This window comes from Piliocolobus tephrosceles, chromosome 11, assembly GCF_002776525.5.
Source record: "Piliocolobus tephrosceles isolate RC106 chromosome 11, ASM277652v3, whole genome shotgun sequence".
Taxonomy (NCBI): domain Eukaryota; kingdom Metazoa; phylum Chordata; class Mammalia; order Primates; family Cercopithecidae; genus Piliocolobus; species Piliocolobus tephrosceles.
Genome location: NC_045444.1, coordinates 89,237,575 through 89,256,889, shown reverse-complemented (window position 1 = coordinate 89,256,889; position 19,315 = coordinate 89,237,575). Strand labels below are relative to the sequence as shown.

Sequence of the window (19,315 nt, the reverse complement as noted above, 5' to 3'; positions counted from 1 at the left end):
CTTCCTAAGTAACTGATAGTAGTATGTAAAGATGTATGTACAAGTTTATTTTGCAGTTTTCTTATAAAAGCAAAACTTAGAAAGTAATAAACATCTATAAATAGATACCAGTCAAATAAAATATAATTTTCTCTAGACATAACTGCAAAATCTTAAGTTTTATCACCTTTGTCATCTAAAATTAATATAAATATAATTAATCTTTTGCCTGTTTCATGTGCAAGTTGAAATTGTAACATACATTTAGATCATATAAAGCAAGCATTAGCATGTCAGACTGAGAACATCAATAGTAGGGGCCAGATGTGGTAGTTCACACCTGTAATCCCAGTGCTGCATGAGGCTGAGGCAGGAGCTTGCTTGAGTCCATGTTATCGTGAACTATGATTGCACCACTACATTCCAGCCTGAGCGATGGAACGAGACCCTGACTCTAAAAAAGAATTATATTTAGTACCTTTTTTCCATTTGTCAGATTAAATATTGGCTAGCTAAACATATTTATTATTGATTTTTTTTTTTTTTTTTGAGACGAAGTCTCGCCCTGTCTCCCAGGCTGGCGTGCAGTGGCACGATCTCGGCTCACTGCAAGCTCCGCCTCCCGGGTTCACGCCATTCTCCTGCCTCAACCTCCCGAGTACCTGGGACTACAGGTGCCCGCCACAACGCCTGGCTAATTTTTTTTGTATTTTTAATAGAGACAGGGTTTCACCGTTTTAGCCAGAATGGTCTCGATCTCCTGACCCTGTGATTCGCCTTCCAAAGTACTGGGATTACAGGCGTGAACCACTGTGCCCGGCCTATTATTGAGAATTTTTACAAGAAGTTTAATTTTAGTCTGTTCATTGTAGTCACTCCATGGATTCCTTTGGGCAACCCAGACCAGAAGATAATCAGTCAGTAGTCAGCAGAATGCAAAAGAAATACTGGAAAACTAAACAGGTCTTTATCAAAGCAACAGGAAAAAAAGAGGATGAGCACTTGGTGGCGTCTGATGCTGAACTGGATGCTAAACTTGAGGTAAATTTGAGCATTCTATGTATTGCATATAACCGGCCATTATTTGGGGCTCCAAGGGGGACTGCAACAAGTTTTCACACTGGAGAGCTTATGGGGATAATAGGATGTTTAGTTGTATCCAGCTGTCAATCAGAGCTCTGACTAGGAGGTCACAGTTCTCACAAACTGAAAATTTGCAAAATTGGTTTTCACTAACTTAGATAAAATATGAATAAAGTAGTTTCTCTGGCACACATATTATAGTTTTTAAGCTAAGTCTTAATGAATTAATTACATTCTCAATTGAGACCATATACTCATTATATATCAAGTCTTACTATTTTGTAGTACTTTGATGTGAAGTCTTATACCTCATTGAAATAATTAAAATCAAACAGCGAATGAATATAATAGTTATTGTTTCTATTTTATTAAAATATAGAGTTATTGAAATATTTCCTAATGCCTTTTTTGGCTGCTTTTTATTTTAAATAATTGCCATGAAACAATTTTAAACCAATAAATGGTTTAAAGTAATTAGGCTAATTAGAGAAGAGTATAATATAAATGAATAAAAAAGTCTGATTTTTTTTTTTTTTTGGACGGAGTTTCACTGTGGTTGCCCAGGCTGGAGCACAATGGCGCAATCTTGGCTCACCACAACCTCCGCCTCCTGGGTTCAAGCGATTCTCCTGCCTCAGCCTCCTGAGTAGCTGGGATTACAGGCATGCACCACCATTCCCAGCTAATTTTGTATTTTTAGTAGAGACAGGGTTTCTCCCTGTTGGTCAGGCTGGTCTCAGACTCCCGACCTCAGGTGATCCACCTGCCTCAGCCTTTCAAAGTGCTGGGATTACAGGTGTGAGCCACCATGCCCAGCTCAAATGTCTGAATTTTTAAATGCAGATTTACTAACTCAACATATATATATATACTAATTTAAGCTAACTCTTACAAATATTTCTAAGCAGGGATTCTGTTATACTTGGAATATAATCATTATGGTGGGATTCTTAAAAATATGGGTCTAATTAAACTGGTCTTGATCAAGTATTTTCATTCTGCAAAAAGTAAACTTACTGCCAAAACAAATATGGAAATAGATAAAAAATTTAACAAGATTTTACTATTTGTATTGAAAAGTATTCCTAGGATTCAGTGACAAATGTGTAAAAATGAAGACTTTATTATTATTAGTGTTGTATGTTTTAACGCAACAGGAACTTGTTCCAGATATATTCCCATAGAAGTGGGAATATATGAGGTTTTGGTATTGTTTTACATTGTTAGGTCATCTGTGGGTGACATGTTTTCTATTCAGTGTAAATCTGGCCATTAGATAAGTATTTGGAATCAACCAAGAACTGTTTCCCACATTTGTATTTTTTAAGAATGAGAAACAGTTTTATTATAAAAATAAAAATAGTACATAAACCTATGGAAAAAATATCAAGCATAATCACGTCATCTTAGTAGAACTATCTTTTCTGTATTCTTTTTTTTTTTTTTTTTGAGATGGACTCTTGCTCTGTTGCCCAGGCTGGAGTGTGGTGGCATGATCTCAGCTCACAGCAACCTCTGCCCCCAGGGTTGTTCAAGCGATTCTCCTGCCTCAGCTTCCCAAAGAGCTGGGATTACAGGAGCCTGCCACTATGGCTGGCTAATTTTTGTATTTTTAGTAGAGACAGGGTTTCACCATGCTGGGCAGGCTGGTCTCTAACTCCCAAACTCAGGCGATCCACCCACCTCGGCCTCCCTCCCAAAGTGCTGGGATTACAGGCAGGAGCCATGAGCTACCGTGCCCAGCCTTTTGTATTCTTTTCTAATCTTCTTCCATATGCATTTAAAACAGATTTTACAATTGCCAAATCCAGATACCAAATGCACTTCAAATATGTCTAAAGTCATAAGGAAGATCGATGCCTGCTCCTCCTTTTACGATTTTCGTGTTTATTATCTATCTTCTTTAGGTTTGATCAAACATCAAAATAATAATAAAAACTGCCCCAGAGATAGAATGTTCAGGCTTCTTGATGATATTAGGCATCTGAAAAATCAAAGGGTTAGGGCTTAGTATTATATAGCAGTACCAAGGTCTTTTTGAACTAAGTCACATAAAAATTCTTTAGTGTAGCTGGGCGCGGTGGCTCACGCCTGTAATCCCAGCACTTTGGGAGGCCTAGGCGGGCGGGTCACGAGGTCAGGAGATCGAAACCATCCTGGCGAACACGGTGAAACCCTATCTCTACTAAAAATACAAAAAAATTACCCAGGCGTGGTGGTGGGCACCTGTAGTCTCAGCTTCTCAGGAGGCTGAGGCAGGGGAATGGCGTGAACCCGGGAGGCGACGGAGCTTGCGGTGAGTGGAGATTGCGCCACTGCACTCCAGCCTGGGAGACAGAGCGAGACTCCGTCTCAAAAAAAATACAAAAAAATATATTCTTTAGTGTAGATTCTGAACAGATAGGCCTTGCTAAAAAAAAAAAAAATCTAATCCCAGCACTTTGGGAGGCTGAGGCAGGTGGATCACGAGGTCAGGACTTCAAGACCAGCCTGGCCAACATGTTGAAACCCTGTCTCTACTAAAAATACAAAACTTAGCCAGGCATGGTAACAGGCACCTGTAAACCCAGCTACTCAGGAGGCTGAGGCAGAAGAATCGCTTGAACCCAGGCGGCAGAGGTTGCAGTGAGCCGAGATCGCACCATTGAACTCCAGCCTGGGCGACAGAGTGAGACTCCACCTCAAAAAAAAAAAAAAAAAAAAAAAAAAAGTCCTCATTGGAGCTATACTCTAAAACTTATGCTGGCTTGTTTATCTGGGCACACCTACATGTATTAATTTGTTGAAGAGTTATGTCATGTATATAGTGTGGCCTCATCTCAAATTTTCATGTGCTTAATTTTGAAACGAGAGTCTACTGGATATTTCCTTTTCTGTTAGCAATTAGCAGCAGTAGTAATGAAAGAATTAATATCTATAGAAAATTCTAAAAAAAATCTAAAAATAATTTATATTTGATGTTATAATACATTATTTAATTTTTATAGTAAATTCACTAATCTGTTTTGCTTAGACCAGCATGGAAGAAAAGCCAGACTCGGAGTTAACACTTTGTAAGGTTATCTACACTCTGTTCATCTGTGGTTGGCAATATTTGATGCAGTTTATATTAGATTTATGTTTTTGTCATTTAGATGGTTTGGAGCTGAGATGAGGACAAACTCGTCACTTTTAATTTTTTGTTTGCTCCCGTATATTTATTATCATTTTTTCCATCTCTCATGGAGGAATGTGCTTTCTACATAGGAAGTAAAACCAAAACTAAAGCACACATCATAGCCAAGGAAAATAGACGTAATGTTTTTAAAACAGACATAATACTTACAAGAAAATGTTATGCTTTTGGAGTGCTTATAACATATGTTTGTTTATAGTTCTTTAAATTGTCCTAATAAAATTTATGTCTCAAGGTTTTTCACTCCGTTCAAGAGACATGCACTGAACTTCTGAAGATAGTCGAGAAATACCAGCTAAGACTCAATGGTATGAAATCATAGATATCTATCTGATAATTCCCATTTAAAATAAATATTAGCATTTTTTAAAATGAAAGATTTAATGTAATAGTAGAACAATTTTCTGAATAGCATCTTATGGCAGAATATGAATATTTACAGTGACCTGTTCTCAAAGGCACCCCAGTATTCTCTCTTTTCTCCTCAGTTAATCAAATCCTCTAACCCAGATTTATGTTTTGCTGATATTCTTTTTTTTTCTTTGAGATAGGGTCTTTCTCTGTCACCCAGGCTGGAGTGCAGTGGTGCGATCACAGCTCACTACAGTCTCCACCACCTGGGCTCAAGTGATCCTCCCGCCTCAGCCTACCAAGTAGCTAGGATTACAGGCGTGTGCCACCATACCTGGCTAATTTTTGTACTTTTTTGTAGACACAGGGTCTCACTATGCTGCCCAGACTGGTTTCAAACTCCTGGTCTCAAGTGATCCTCCTGCCTCAACCTCCCAAAGTGCTGGGATTACAGGTGTGAGTCACCATGCCTGGGCCTGCCCAACATCTGAAATGGATTTGTTTCCATCACTTAAACCTCTCTTTCTTGACTCCCACTTGCCCTTGCAGTTAAATTTCATTCCTCTGCTGCTGTTTACAGAAAAACATGATGTAATTGTCTGTATGCATGGTCTCTGTTCCTTTCCTTCCACTTTCTCTTGTACTCACTCCAGTCAAGTTTTCATCCCCATCACTCCACCAAATTTCTCTTGTCAAGGTCATGATTAACCAAATCCTGTCTAAATCTGGCTTATCACATTATTTAACAGTTGATTATTTCCTATTCCTTGATACACTTTCTTCACTTGGCTTTCCGGGTTTTCCTCCTCCTGGTCACTCTTTCTTGGCATCCTGCCTTTGCTGATTCTCTTCTCTCCTGGACCTGTTCGGGTTAAAACTCAATCTTTGGATCACTTTTCCTTTTTTAATTACCATGGGCCTGCTGGACATGGCTACCTCTCTAATCACACCTCCTAAAACTTTCTCCCCTTTAGCCATGTTAATATCTTACATAGTAGGCATATCTGCATAGTGGAATCCCTAACTTCCTTTGGGTATTTGGTCAAATGTCCTCTTTTTAAATGAGGCCCTCCCTGAACTGCATATCTAAAATGCAATACTCTCTGCCCTCAGAGGTTACAAAAAATACAATACAGTACAATGCAATGCAATACCCTTTTCTCTCAAAACTCCCTCTCCAGTTAACAATATTCAACATTCTATATATTTTGTCCATTGTTTTTCTTCCCACCACTAGAATATGCCCTCCTTAAGGGCAGACTTTTTTTTTTTTTTTGAGGCGGAGTCTCACTCTGTCGCCCAGGCTGGAGTTCAGTGGTGCGATCTCAGCTCACTGCAACCTCTGCCTCCCGGGTTCAAGCAGTGCTCTGCCTCAGCCTCCCAAGTAGCTGGGATTATAGGCGCTTACCACCATGTCCGGCTAATTTTTGTATTTTTAGTAGAGATGGGGTTTCACCATCTTAGCCAGGTTGGTCTTGAACTCCTATCCTCATGATCCACCCGCCTTGGCCTCCCAAAGTGCTGGGATTACAGGCGTGAGCCACTGCACCCGGCCAGGACAGAATTTTTCTGTTATATTTATGTGTCCCCATTCTAGAAACAATGTCTAGCATGTAGTCAGTACTTGATAAATATTTGATTTCAATGAGTCAATAATTTTTCTCATGTAGCTATGTAAATTAATCTCATCGCTTTATAATCAGAGCTTATACATTGTCCCATTAAAGAAAGAAATCCAATAAAGCATGATTATTCAAGTATTTTTTTGACTACCTGCCATGTGCTTTTCCCAAGGAAATAGTTGGAGAAACAACTTTTTGTAACAAAAAGAGAGACAATATAAGTAGTATGTAATTGAGTTCAGAATAAGGATATAGACATAACTGAATTCCTAGGAGTGAAAAATAACCATGGATTAGAGTAATTGGTAAAGGCAACTCTATAGATAGGAATTGAGGTAAAACTTAAAGGATTTATAGAAGTTGAACATGTAGAGAAGAGACTTGGAGTTTAAAGAGCTTAAAGAATGAGAACAGCCTGCATGGACAGAAGAGTTTGTCATTGAAACTAATGGGAGGATAAAGGAACAAAGGAAATTTGGGGTCAGATTACTAATGACCTTATATATTTTACCAAGCAGTAAAAGGCCATCACAATCACTGGACCAAGTGAGTCCTGTCTTAGAAATGAAAATGTGAAGAAAATCAGCAAGTTTATATACCCTGAAATCACTAGATCTTTTAGCACTCTGGTAGAGCATTTCAGGATAAGGAAGAGATATATAGATTTAATTGTGTATTTTCGCTTCAAGATTGTGTATAAATACGTGATTTCTTGAAGACAATTGTATTAATACCTCTGTTGGGAGTAACATCAGACAAATGCAGTAGGTTAGTCCAGCACCATAACTTTATGGGAATCTCTTGACTGCGGGGAGAACACGTCAAGGAGGGGTCTCTGTAGATTTTGGCAGGCAGGTCTCAACATAGAAGCAGCAAAGATTCAGCCTCATTGACTGCCCTTTCTGCAATGATAAAGGTAAGCTTCAGTGATCATTTATGTTCAGTTGATAGTTGATAATGAAGTATTCCAAGTATTCAAAGTGCTTTCTGAACCACTATACCCAAATGAATATTTTCTAATAGGTTTTTTGTTGTTGTTTTTTTTTTTTTTTTTTTTTTTTTTTGAGGTGGAGTCTCGCTGTGGTCACCCAGGCTGGAGTGTAGTGGCACAATCTATGCTCACTGCAAGCTCCACCTCCTGGGTTCATGCCATTCTCCTGCCTCAGCCTCTCGAGTAGCTGGGACTACAGGCGCCTGCCACCACGCCTGGCTAATTTTTTGTATTTTTAAATAGAGACGGGGTTTCACCGTGTTAGCCAGGATGGTCTTGATCTCCTGACCTCGTGATCCACCCGCCTCAGCCTCCCAAAGGGCTGGTATTACAGGCGTGAGCCACCGTGCCCGGCCCTAGTAATTTTCATTGAGGTATATTTTATGAAGTTCTGATTCAGAGGAAATGTGTAAACTGTACATCAGCATTAAATTAGCGTGACTCCCCGAACTGCATCCGCTCTGGATCAGGTCAGTTGTTAATGGTTTTATTAGAGATGAGACTACAGACTGTGTAGACACCTTCCTCATTACACCATTGTGCTCTCCTTGGGTCACTCTTACAGGCATGGTGGCGAGGACGGGGAGTGGGGAGGCAGCATGAGGAGGCCTGAGTTCTGTTGCTGCCCCACAAATAGGCATTTACCTTTCAGTTTTAACTTTGATTTTCTATGAAGTAGGATGAAATTAGGCATGACATTTGTTGTTGTTTATGTACTTTAAGCTTATAATTGGAGCGCAGTGGGTTTTCTCCCCTTATTAGTCTTACTGTGGTTACAGGATCAGCTTACACTAGATCAGTATTTCTTAAATTGTGGTGAAGGACTTTTTTGTTGTTGCATGGTTTACTTTCAATCTGTTGTAAACTGATACCTTTGTAAAATTCAATAAAAATGAATTTTTAGCTGAGCACTGTGACTCATGCCTGTAATTCCAGTGCTTTGGGAGGCCAAGGTGGGAAGATGGCTTGAGGCTAGAAGTTTGAGACCTGCATGGGCAACATAGTGAGACCCTGCCTCTAAAATAATTTTTAAAAAATTAGTCAAGCACTGTGGCTCATGCCTGTAGTCTAAGCTACTCAGGAGGCTGAGGCAGGAGGATCACTTGAGCCCAGGAATTCGAGGTTGCAGTGAGCTATGATCAAGCCACTGCACTCCAGGCTGGGCATCAGAGCAAGATCCCATCTTTTAAAAAAATAACTTTTAGAAAAATGAAATAAAATGCGTGAAAGATGTATTATAAGCTCACTTTATTAGATGTGACAAATATAAAATGCTCAAAGTCTCTGTACAGTTATTCTCAATTTCCTTACTTCTTTGCTTGTCACAGCTTGGTAACAGAGGATTCTGGACCGATACTGGTCCATGGCCCACACTGAGCAGCAGTGCACTAGATGACAGTTTTTAGGGTTGCTGGAGCAGAACTGTGGACATCTGTGGGTCTGGGATACCGAGCATAGGAAACTGAAGCCAGGACGGAGTCAAGAATGAATTAACAAGTTTAAATAGGAAACAAATACTTTGTAAGAGGCAATTATCCTAAAATACATCTCTGCACATTTGAAAATGCATCATTTATGGCTTTGTTTTGTAGTTTTGAGGGATTTTTGTCACTAAAAATCAGTCCTTCTCAAAGCGAGGTCCATGGATTCACTGTGTCGAAACCATCTAGAGTGCTGATAAGAAGCCAGATTCCCTAGACCTATGGGAAGTAGAGTCTCTGGAAATGGAGCCCAGGAATTGCATTTAAAAAATAAGTCTCTCTTCTTCTTCCCCCAAGTAAATCTTGTATAGAAAGTTATTGCTGTGAGAATTTTAGTTGTGTATATGTTTTAAACAAATGATGAAAGGACACAATTAACTACACTGTAATTTTTTTCCTAGTTATATCAGAGGAAGAAAATGAGCTAGGGCTCTTTTTAAAGTTTCAAGCGGAACGGGATGCAACTCAAGCTGGCAAAATGATGGACGCCACTGGCAAGGCACTTTGTTCTTCAGCCAAGCAAAGGTTTACCATGGTGGTTCATTATCTTGAATCTGTAGTCAATCTGACAGTTTTGACATATGTACTTAAATTTGCATATTTGTAAAGGTCACTGTTCATTCTAATAAAGGGTTAAAGAGAAATATACCACAGTTATGTTTTGACACCTAATTCTTAATTACTAATTTTGTATTCAAAATAATTATTTAATAATTGATGTTCTTTTCTTTTATTTCCCCTAAAATCAGATAAGTGTCAGTTATATTTCTCAACTGGTTTAATGTAACAGTCACAGAATGACTAACATCTTAAAAATGTGTATTTCCAATTTCACTTTTTGATACCATACTATAAATACAGTGGTACTTTTTAATTAGAAGAATTTTTTTCTTCTTAATTACATAGTTTCCAGTTATTATTTCAGTTTCTAATATAATGATACCTACTGCAAAGAATCTCCTGTAATTACTAAACCGAGCCCAAATCTTTAGCATTTAAGAAGAATAAAATAGTCCTTATCAGACCTATAATGATGGTATCCAATTTATATAGCTTTATTCTGAAACATCACGTCAGTGCAGAAGTCTCTCTTGAAGGAAGTGACATGGAGGTACTAAGTACAGGGCCCTCCAATGGCCACTAAGCAAAAAGGAGGAATTGGATTTAATTTGTGTTTCTTAAATACTTGTTGTCTTGTCCTCATCCTCAGCTGCTAAGAACTCTATACTCATTAGTTCTCCTAGAATCTCATCTACTCTGCCAAACCCCGGTTTTCCCTGAACTTGTCAAATGAAAGGCTTTTTGTTAATTGGATTATGCTTTATGAATGCAGGTTCTCTGTTCCTCTCAACTGTTTTCTAAATGGCACATTTACTTGGCAGGTTATGTATACATGGAATAACATCCAAAGTATTGCAAAATGACATATTTCCTAAAGTAACAAGGGGGGAGGTTTAGACACTTTTTTTTTTTTTCTTTTGAGGTGGAGTTTCACTCTGTTGCCCAGGCTGAAGTGCAGGGGTGCCATTTCGGCTTGCTGCAACCTCCACCTCCCGGGTTCAAGTGATTCTCCTGCCTCAGCCTCCCGAGTAGCCGGGATTACAGGCACCCGCCCACCACTCCCGGCTAATCTTTTGCATTTTTAGTAGAGACAGGGTTTCGCCATGTTGGCCAGGCTGATCTCAAACTCCTGACCTCAGGTGATCTGCCCGCCTTGGCCTCCCAAAGTGTTGGGATTACAGGCGTGAGCCACCGCTCCCGGCCAACACATATTTATTGATAATTCAGAGTTGGCTATATGATCCTTATTTGCTTTCAGAATCTCCTTAGGGAACTTAATAAATTTTTACTTGTAGATTGATCTTGTTAGCAAATATGCTTTGTCATTGGTTTAAACTTTGTTTTGTTTTACTTATGTGTTCAGCCCTCTGATTTTTACCTCTCTGCCATTAGATTGGCCCTGTGTACTCCTCTGTCTCGTCTGAAGCAAGAAGTAGCAACATTCAGCCAAAGGGCGGTATCTGATACCTTGATGACAATTAATCGGATGGAGCAGGCGCGCACAGAATACAGAGGAGCTCTGCTGTGGATGAAAGATGTATCCCAAGAGCTGGACCCAGACACCTTAAAGCAAATGGAAAAGTTTAGAAAAGTATGAAAATGTATCATTTTCCTTTTCTTGGTGTATGGAATATGGAACTGCCACAGAATAATTAAGATAATAAAATTTCAGGCGTTTTTTGAGAAATACATGTTTCATTATACATTCTTGGTTGCTTGGAGACTAGTTGAAGTACAAAAGTTTGTCACACTTTTATTTTTACTCCTGGAGTGGCGTCTTCACACCTTCTACCTTTTTTATTAATTTTTTTATCTGTCTCATGATAGATCTAAATTACTTCTTAAATGTGCTTGCTTAAACTTTTGAGATTCATTGCAGGAAGACAATAGTTTATTACAGAGGGACAAAAGTAATTTAAATAAAAACTCATGTAAAATGATTGTTAATTATAAGAAAATATGAAGGTTATCAAAATTTGTATTCTGTCACAATACAAAGTTTGGCCACAGACTTCATAAGCAACTATGTATGAACATATGTTTTTGCTAAATAAACTCCTTATTATAAATTATAGCCCCTCATTTTATGATACATAAATAACAAAATTCATTTTATCATTCATTTCATAAATAGAGACCCCATAATAAAAATCATAATATTTAATACTGATGGAGCCATGACTCTGGGCCAGATGTTAAGTGGTTTGCCTCATTGATTACACACAACAGCCCTATTAAGTAGGTGAATACATGGCCTCAGGCCACAACAACCTCGTATTCCATCCCTTTTACATCCTTTGACAGAATACAGTCCAAGGGAGTGATTGAACAACATTGTGAATGCGCTAAATGCCACTTAATTGAACACTTTAAAACTGCTAATTGTATGTTATGCAACTTTCACCTCAAGTTTTAAAAGAAGAAGAATGTATTAGTCTATTTTCATGCTGCTGATAAAGACATACCCGAGACTGGAAAGATATTTAATGGACTTAACAGTTTCACGTGGCTGGGGAGGCCTCACAATCATGGTAGAAAGCAAGGAGGAGCAAGTCACGTTTTACATGGATGGTGGCAGGCAAAAAGAGCTTGTACAGGGAAACTCCCCCTTTTAAAACTATCAGATCTTGTGAGACTTACTATCACAAGAACAACATGGGAAAGACCTGCCCCCATGATTCAGTTATCTCTCACTGGGTCCCTCCCATAACGTGGGAATTCAAGACGAAATCTTGGCAGGGACACAGCCAAACCACATCAAATACAATCCAAGTCCCTATCTGGACCCTGGTCCCTCCACAACCACATGTTGTACTTCCTTCCTACACTCCAGGAAGAATGTGCTCTACCTCCTTACTGCTTGTTCTTCTAACATGATAAGGTCTTCACCCCCTACCACTCTCAGAACCTTTGTCCTTGCTTGTCCCTAGTTCTGGAATGGTCTCCCCAGGGTCTTAGTGTAGCCTGCTCATCATCTTTCTGTCCCAGTTCAAACATCATGCATGATCTCACTAGGGACTTTCATGTCATCAGTCATTCATTTCTGTTTACTTATTTGCTACCTTTGCAACTATATATTTATTTACTTCTTTTTTTTCCTGTGCCTCCCTACCCAAGAACATTGTTTTGTTCACCACAGTATCTCAGAGCCTAGAACAATGCCTTGCATATAATAGGTACCTTATATTTGTTGAATAAATATATTAAAAAGTTGAGTATTCACACTACCTGATGGCATGACTCACCATTTATTCAAGAAATACAATAGGCCTCTACTGGAATTTATAAATATCTGCATGATTCAGAAATATTATTAATATTTCTCAGTGCTTTAACGAGGTCCCCTTTCCATTTATTCTTCTGCTCTTAGCTAAGTGCTACCTATGAATAGTTCTAGATGTTTCTTTTTATTTGGAATAGTTTTTTAAAAACTATTTGCTTTCCATCTATTATCTCATACTTTCTCAGCATAAAGATATCTTCTAGAAAGAATCTCCTACAATTACTAACAGTAGCCAAAATCTTCATCATTACTCATGAAATATTAATGATACAGGGAAAAGGAATTAGTCTTTATTATAATTTATTTCTGAAAATATTTATTATGAACCTATATACTATATTTATACTATATATCTGTAATAAAAATTAGCATTTTATTTCAGGTACAGATGCAAGTGAGAAATAGCAAAGCTTCTTTTGACAAGTTAAAGATGGATGTTTGTCAGAAAGTGGATTTACTTGGAGCTAGTCGCTGCAATATGCTGTCTCATTCGCTCACTACCTATCAGGTACCCACCTCCATGGTCAGCATGTCCTTGCAGTAAAGATGAGTGGTGAGATTCCTTTTTAAAAGTTGTCTAGAGGGTGCAAAATCTATGTGTGATTAGATTCCTTTGAATAGCAGTGTTGGGCTTAGAAACCAAAGTTTTCTAATTCTAAGTTCTATGTTCTTTTCATTCTGCCAAGTTGCCATCCCGTATCACTTTAACCTCAGAAGTCTCACTTGTGCTTATATTACCACAAATCACATATAAATAACACACAATGAATAAGTTAGATATTAATAAGTAGCAGTTATTGATTTTTACATATATTTTTAAATGGAAAAAATTGAATAAACTGTACTTACATAAGAAAAGAGTAATAAACTACAGGAAATGGACATTAACTCCTGCTTTTAGGGAGTCTGCCTATTCAGTTCAGTACTGTGGGATTCAGGAATGGAGAAAGGATGCACTTGAAAATAACTGTGTGTGATATCTGTTTAGCATCTTGCCTGAAACACAACAGCTGTGAGTTCAATTCTCCTTTATTCTATCCATTCATTCCCCTCACTTTAATCAGAAACCCTGAAGCAGCAAGGAAAATTTCCAATTACTTGGGTTAGCTTGAGAACACATTTTTTGGCAAATCTCTCTTGAACTCTAGATGAAAGGCCAGATTTAGGGGTAAATGTAATTTGTCTCCAATTAAAAAGTTTTATATATTCCCATTAACATAAAGATTACACATATGTCCCTCCTTTAACAGAGACTGGTATTTTTGTGCTTTTAACATTTCTCTTTTTGATATCTCAGATGTTCTAATCCCTAACTTTTCATTCTGTAAGCTGCAGTTACTCTCTAGGTGGCTCCAGTGTGCATTCCTGTGCTGTTTATACAGATAACACCCACACGTGCAGACAAAGATGCCAATTCTTATGCACAGTCACTATTTGCAGTGCTTTATGGTTCCCCAAACTTGGAAAATTGAATTTAGTTCCTGCTGCTTCTTATTTGGCAACTGTTCATCTACTAAACTAGTAAGGAAATATAGCACTTAAAAAATCATGGAGGTGAAGGAGAACTGTAGTATCACCTTTTCTTTTTTTTGCAGAGAACACTGCTTGGATTCTGGGAGAAAACAGCTCGAATGATGTCCCAAATTCATGAAGCCTGTATTGGCTTTCATCCATATGATTTTGTAGCTCTCAAGGTACATTGCGTTCCATGTTCTCTTGTTTAGATGTATTACACTTCATTTAGGTGATAACATTGAAACTGTTTTTTTTTGTTTTTGTTTTTCTACCAAGGTTAATTTAAAATTAACAAAACATTGAGAAACATCCTCCTTCAGCCAAGGGTCAGCATTTTCCTAATTGCAAATGCTGCCAGCAACACTGAAATACATAGGAATACTGCTGGCAGGCTCAAGATATTAGTAGGACAGGGAAAAAGAGGGAGACAGTAAAAAGAAAATTTAAATGCAAAGGAGATAAGAAAAGGCTATGGAAAGGAAAAACTTAAGAGGAACAAGTGATGGAAAGTGGTCATGTGTTCTCAAAAATGACCAGATTACCTACCTGACAATATTATAAGTTACAGGAAAACTTTGTTTTACTTTTACACTGATGTCATGGATATGGTTCATGATACCAACATTATGCCAGGTTTCAGTACCTTTTAACTTACCATTCATTCTGCCTTATTTTCAGTAAAGCTTGAAAGTGTTGCTGGCTGGTTTGTTCAAGCTGGATGTGGTATTTGTGATAGGTTCATATCTTGCATATTTCTGGGGTTTAGGATGGATGTTAAAGTCATGTTCTGATATGGCATCTTCCAGCCCCAAAGATGCCCTTGAATTAGGTTGTTTTTTGTTTTGTTTTATTTTGACTTTTTATATAATAAATGCTTCACTGTATGGCATACTGTGTATTTAGGCAAATTTTATATCCAATTTCTGCTCAGAATCAAAATTGAAAATCTTTAGCTGTATTTAGAGCATTGTGATACAGGCTAGCAACACAGTTTAAGTGTTCTTTAGGCCTATTACTAAGTCGCTAAACTAATCTGTGGCTACCCCACATCACAGTATGTGCAGTTTGCACAGGCAGCCAGGAGAAACAAGTATATGAAGCTCAGTAGCTCAGTTCAGATTACAATAGCATACATGTCCTATATCTTTCACTCTCTAGTTCGGAACTTCCTATTTCATATGGTTCTTTAGAATTTATATTCTAATTTTCTTTGCAGAGAGGAAGAAACATTCTTTCTATCTACTTAACATTGACTTTCTTATCCTTAGCAACTACAAGACACTCCAAGCAAGCTTACTGAAGACAATGAATATGAACAAATAGGCGGTTTTCTTACTGAACAGCTCAATAAGTAAGCAGCCATAAGTCATCTGTGTCATGTTATAGAAGTCCTGGATATCATATGATACATGTGGAAAGAATTGTTTCTTCTCTTACTGAATATTTGTTTCTATGTCATTTTTCCAATCAACACTAAACATTTGTGTCATAGTCTGTTTTGCTATAACAGAATACCTGAGACAGGGAAATTTATAAAGTAAAAAAGTTTAGCTCATGGTTCTGCAGGCTGGGAAGTTCAAGAGCATGGCCCTGGTTTCTGGTGAGGGCTTTAGTGCTGCTTCATAACATGGCAGAAAAGGTCAAAGGGGAAGCAGACCTGTGTGAATAGGCAAAATCAAGGGGCGTGCTGGCTGTATAACAACCCATTCAGAAGCATTCCTGAGAGAACTAATCCAATCTCATGAGAGTGAGAACTCACTCATTACCATGAAAAAGGCACCAAACCATTCATGATGGATCTGCCCCCATAACCCAAACACCTCTTACTAGGTCTCCACCTCTCAATACTCCCACATTGAGGTTGGGGTCAGATTTCAACAAGAGTTTTGATGAGGAGAAATTCAAACCTTAACAATTTGTTTTGAAACCATGTATATATATATATATATTTCCATTTTTTTTCTTAATATCCAGATCCTACACAAATTTTTTCCATTTTTTAACATAGCAGGCAAAGGACATGACGAGTATCAAACTGATTGGGGTCATTAAGAGTCTGTCATTTGGGATACTGAGCCTTGTATTAAGAGCTACAAGTACCTCTGGTGACTCTTGAAATGGGCAGCTAGAGAGAAGAAAGGGACAGGTACCAGCATCTGTGAAATAAACTATGAGAAATCTGTTTCCAGAATAACACACATAGGACTGGGACTGGTTACCTGAAAATATGGGCTGTTGCCATGTACATCCTTCATGTCCCCTGTTTCCCTTTTATTATATTGTCCCTTTGTTTTTCTTTCAAAGCTGCTATTTAATTCTCATTTTAACCAGATTCAATATATTAACGAACTCAGAAATAAGGGCCAGTGATAAACCCTATAGTGTTGAGTAGAAGGTGATCATGAGAGAGTGGTTTGTTATAAAGCCCAACGCGCCTTGGAGTTTGCCTCTTGGCACGTGTCCACTTCCCCTTTGACCTTCTCTACCTTGTTATGATGCAGCACTAAAGCCCTTGTCAGAAGCCGGGGCCATGATCTTTAACTTCTCAACCTGCAGAACTAAATGAACCTCTTTTCTTTATAAATTACTCAGTTTCAGGTATTCTGTTATAGCAACACAAAATGAACTAAGACATAAATATAACATAACACATTTTCCCATCTTCTCTATGAGGAAATCCAAACCAATTTTTTTTTTTTTTGCTAACTTGAATGTTTAAATGTTTTAAGATAAACATTGATCAAATGTCTAGTTATAAATTAAATTTGTGAATTGTTATTATTGACTTTTGACTTTTTTTTTTTTTGACAGTGTCTCACTCTTTTTGTCCAGGCTGGAGTTCGGTGGCACAATCTCAGCTCACTGCAACCTCCCCATCCCAGGTTCAAGCAATTCTCCTGCCTCAGCCTCCCGAGTAGCTGGGATTACAGGCATGCACTACTAAGCCCAGCTAATTTCTGTATTTTTTAGTAGAGATGAAGTTTCACCATGTTGGCCAGGCTGGTCTCGAACTCCTGACCTCAAGTGATCTGCCCACTTCAGCCTCCCAAAGTGCTGGGATTACAGGAGTAAGCCACCATGCCTGGCCTATATTGACACTTAAAATCATATGTTACATGAACTATATTTAGTAAAATTTTTCCATTCTCACATTTCACAAGAGTTTTATTCAAAATCTTCTCATGTATCTTTAGCATTATGAGAGCTACTTTTCAAGTTAACTAGTAGATAGCCAAGCTGTTCACTTCTCTTCCATCCAAGTTCTTTAAAAAAACATAATACTGTTAGGGAAAATTTCATTTCAGGTCATGAGTATTTATTTGCTCTGTAGGTTTATTTGTGTAGTATTTATAAGTAAATACTGTATAGATTTTTAAGTATCTTTAAAGATTTATTAAAAACAACTTTCAATACTAGCAACTGTGAGGTCATGCCCCAGGTGTAGTGACTATGTCTGTGTTCAATTTATTTTTCTTTCTTTTTTTTTTTTTGTTTTGTTTTGCTTTGTTTTTAGACAGAGTCTTGCCCCGTCACCCAGGCTAGAGTGCAGTGGCATGATCTCGGCTCACTGCAACCTCCACCCCCCAGGTTAAAGCAATTCTCCTGCCTCAGCCTCCTGAGTAGCTGGGATTACAGGCACGTGCCACCACACCTGGCTAATTTTTTTATTTTTAGTAGAGACAGGGTTTCACCATGTTGGTCAGGCTGGTCTCAAACTCCTGACCTCGTGATCCGCCTGTCTCAGCCTCCCAAAGTGCTGGGATTACAGGCGTGAGCCACCGTGCCCGGCCCAATTTCTTTGTCTTAACTTTTTCTTTATTATATCAGATAGATGCTATAAATACCCAAAATTAGTATTGATTGAGGATATTTTAGGCTGATGTGCCTTGCAAACATCACTTAGTTGTTCAAAATAGGGTACTACATCTTTTCTGGAGTTCTTCATTCCCTTGATTTAGTTCACAAGTGTTCTTAAAACCTTTCAAGGCTTGAAAATGAAACTTCTTATTCTATGGCTTTGATGGTGAAGGTTCTTGAAGATTGAGTACTGAGGATGATGCCTGCTGCTTTGTAGATACTCAGTAAATGTTTATTGAAGGAATAAGGGGTGAAATGTCTGTATAGATCTATAAAAGAAGTAGGAAATTCACCAGATATAGATTTTAGGGGATCTAGTGGACAATTTTATGTTTCCTGAGTAGAAAATTCTTTTTAACCATATAAAACTGTTTGGGGAATATAATTCACAAGTGTGTTATAACAAAAAAATCTACATTTTTTTTTGTTTTTACTTCAGGCTAGTTTTGTCTGATGAGGAAGCAAGCTTTGAGAGAGAACAAGGTAAGATGGTAAATTTATTACTTTTGTTATGCCCAGACCGTTTATTCCCCGAAGAAGACCACCAGAGTCCAGAGTCAAAGCCAAGCAGCAAGGATCTTTTATTACAGGTTCGAACCTGGAGCTCTCACACACCCGTGAAACGAGCCAGGCAGGAGAGCTCCCCCACTGGGCCCCGAACAGTGTTATATAGTCTAAGAAAAGTAGGCATAGAATCATTGAAATGGTCACATTTTAAATGTCAAAATAGTTTATCACAGGCTTTTTTTTTTTTTTTTTTTTGAGACAAGAGTCTCACTCTGTCCCCCAGGCTGGAGTGCAGTGGCTCGATCTTGGCTCACTGCAAGCTCTGCTCCCAGGTTCACGCTATTCTCCTGCCTCAGCCTCCCAAGTAGCTAGGACTACAGGCACCCACCACCATGCCCGGCTGATTTTTTTTGTATTTGTAGTAGAGACAGGATTTCACCATGGTAGCCAGGATGGTCTAGATCTCCTGACCTTGTGATCTGCCCGCCTCGGCCTCCCAAAGTGCTGGGATTACAGGTGTGAGCCACCGCGCCTGGCCTCCGTCAGCTTTTGTTTTGTCTGAGCAAGTCTTTGTTTCTCCTTCATTTTTGAAGGATATTTTAGCTGGATATACTATTCTTGGGTAAAAGTTTTTTTCCTTCAGCAGTTTAAATGTCATGCCACTTTCTCCTGGCCTATAAGGTTTCCACTGAAAAGTCTGCTGCCAGACATTTTGGAGCTTCATTGTATGTGATTTGTTGCTTTTCTTTTGCTGCTTTTGGGATCTTTTCTTTATCCTTGACCTTTGGGAGTTTGATTACTAAATGCCTTGAGGTAGTCTTCTTTGGGTTAAATCTGCTTGGTATTCTATAACCTTCTTGTACTTGGATAGTGATATCTTTCTCTAGGTTTGGGAAGTTCTCTGTTATT

The 19,315-nt window shown here is 38.3% G+C and overlaps 1 protein-coding gene across 1 annotated transcript in view; it reads left to right on the top strand.

Annotated features, from left to right (window-relative positions):
• Nucleotides 1-19,315, top strand: part of ICA1L (islet cell autoantigen 1 like) — a 95,450-nt gene that overhangs the window by 39,251 nt on the left and 36,884 nt on the right. The window contains exons 2-9 of the mRNA XM_026454594.2: nt 852-1,020; nt 4,473-4,545; nt 9,084-9,207; nt 10,636-10,834; nt 12,909-13,034; nt 14,122-14,220; nt 15,310-15,392; nt 18,339-18,382. Coding sequence (XP_026310379.1) covers nt 859-1,020; nt 4,473-4,545; nt 9,084-9,207; nt 10,636-10,834; nt 12,909-13,034; nt 14,122-14,220; nt 15,310-15,392; nt 18,339-18,382 — 910 coding nt within the window. The 5' untranslated portion in view covers nt 852-858. The remainder of the gene's footprint in view (nt 1-851; nt 1,021-4,472; nt 4,546-9,083; nt 9,208-10,635; nt 10,835-12,908; nt 13,035-14,121; nt 14,221-15,309; nt 15,393-18,338; nt 18,383-19,315) is intronic.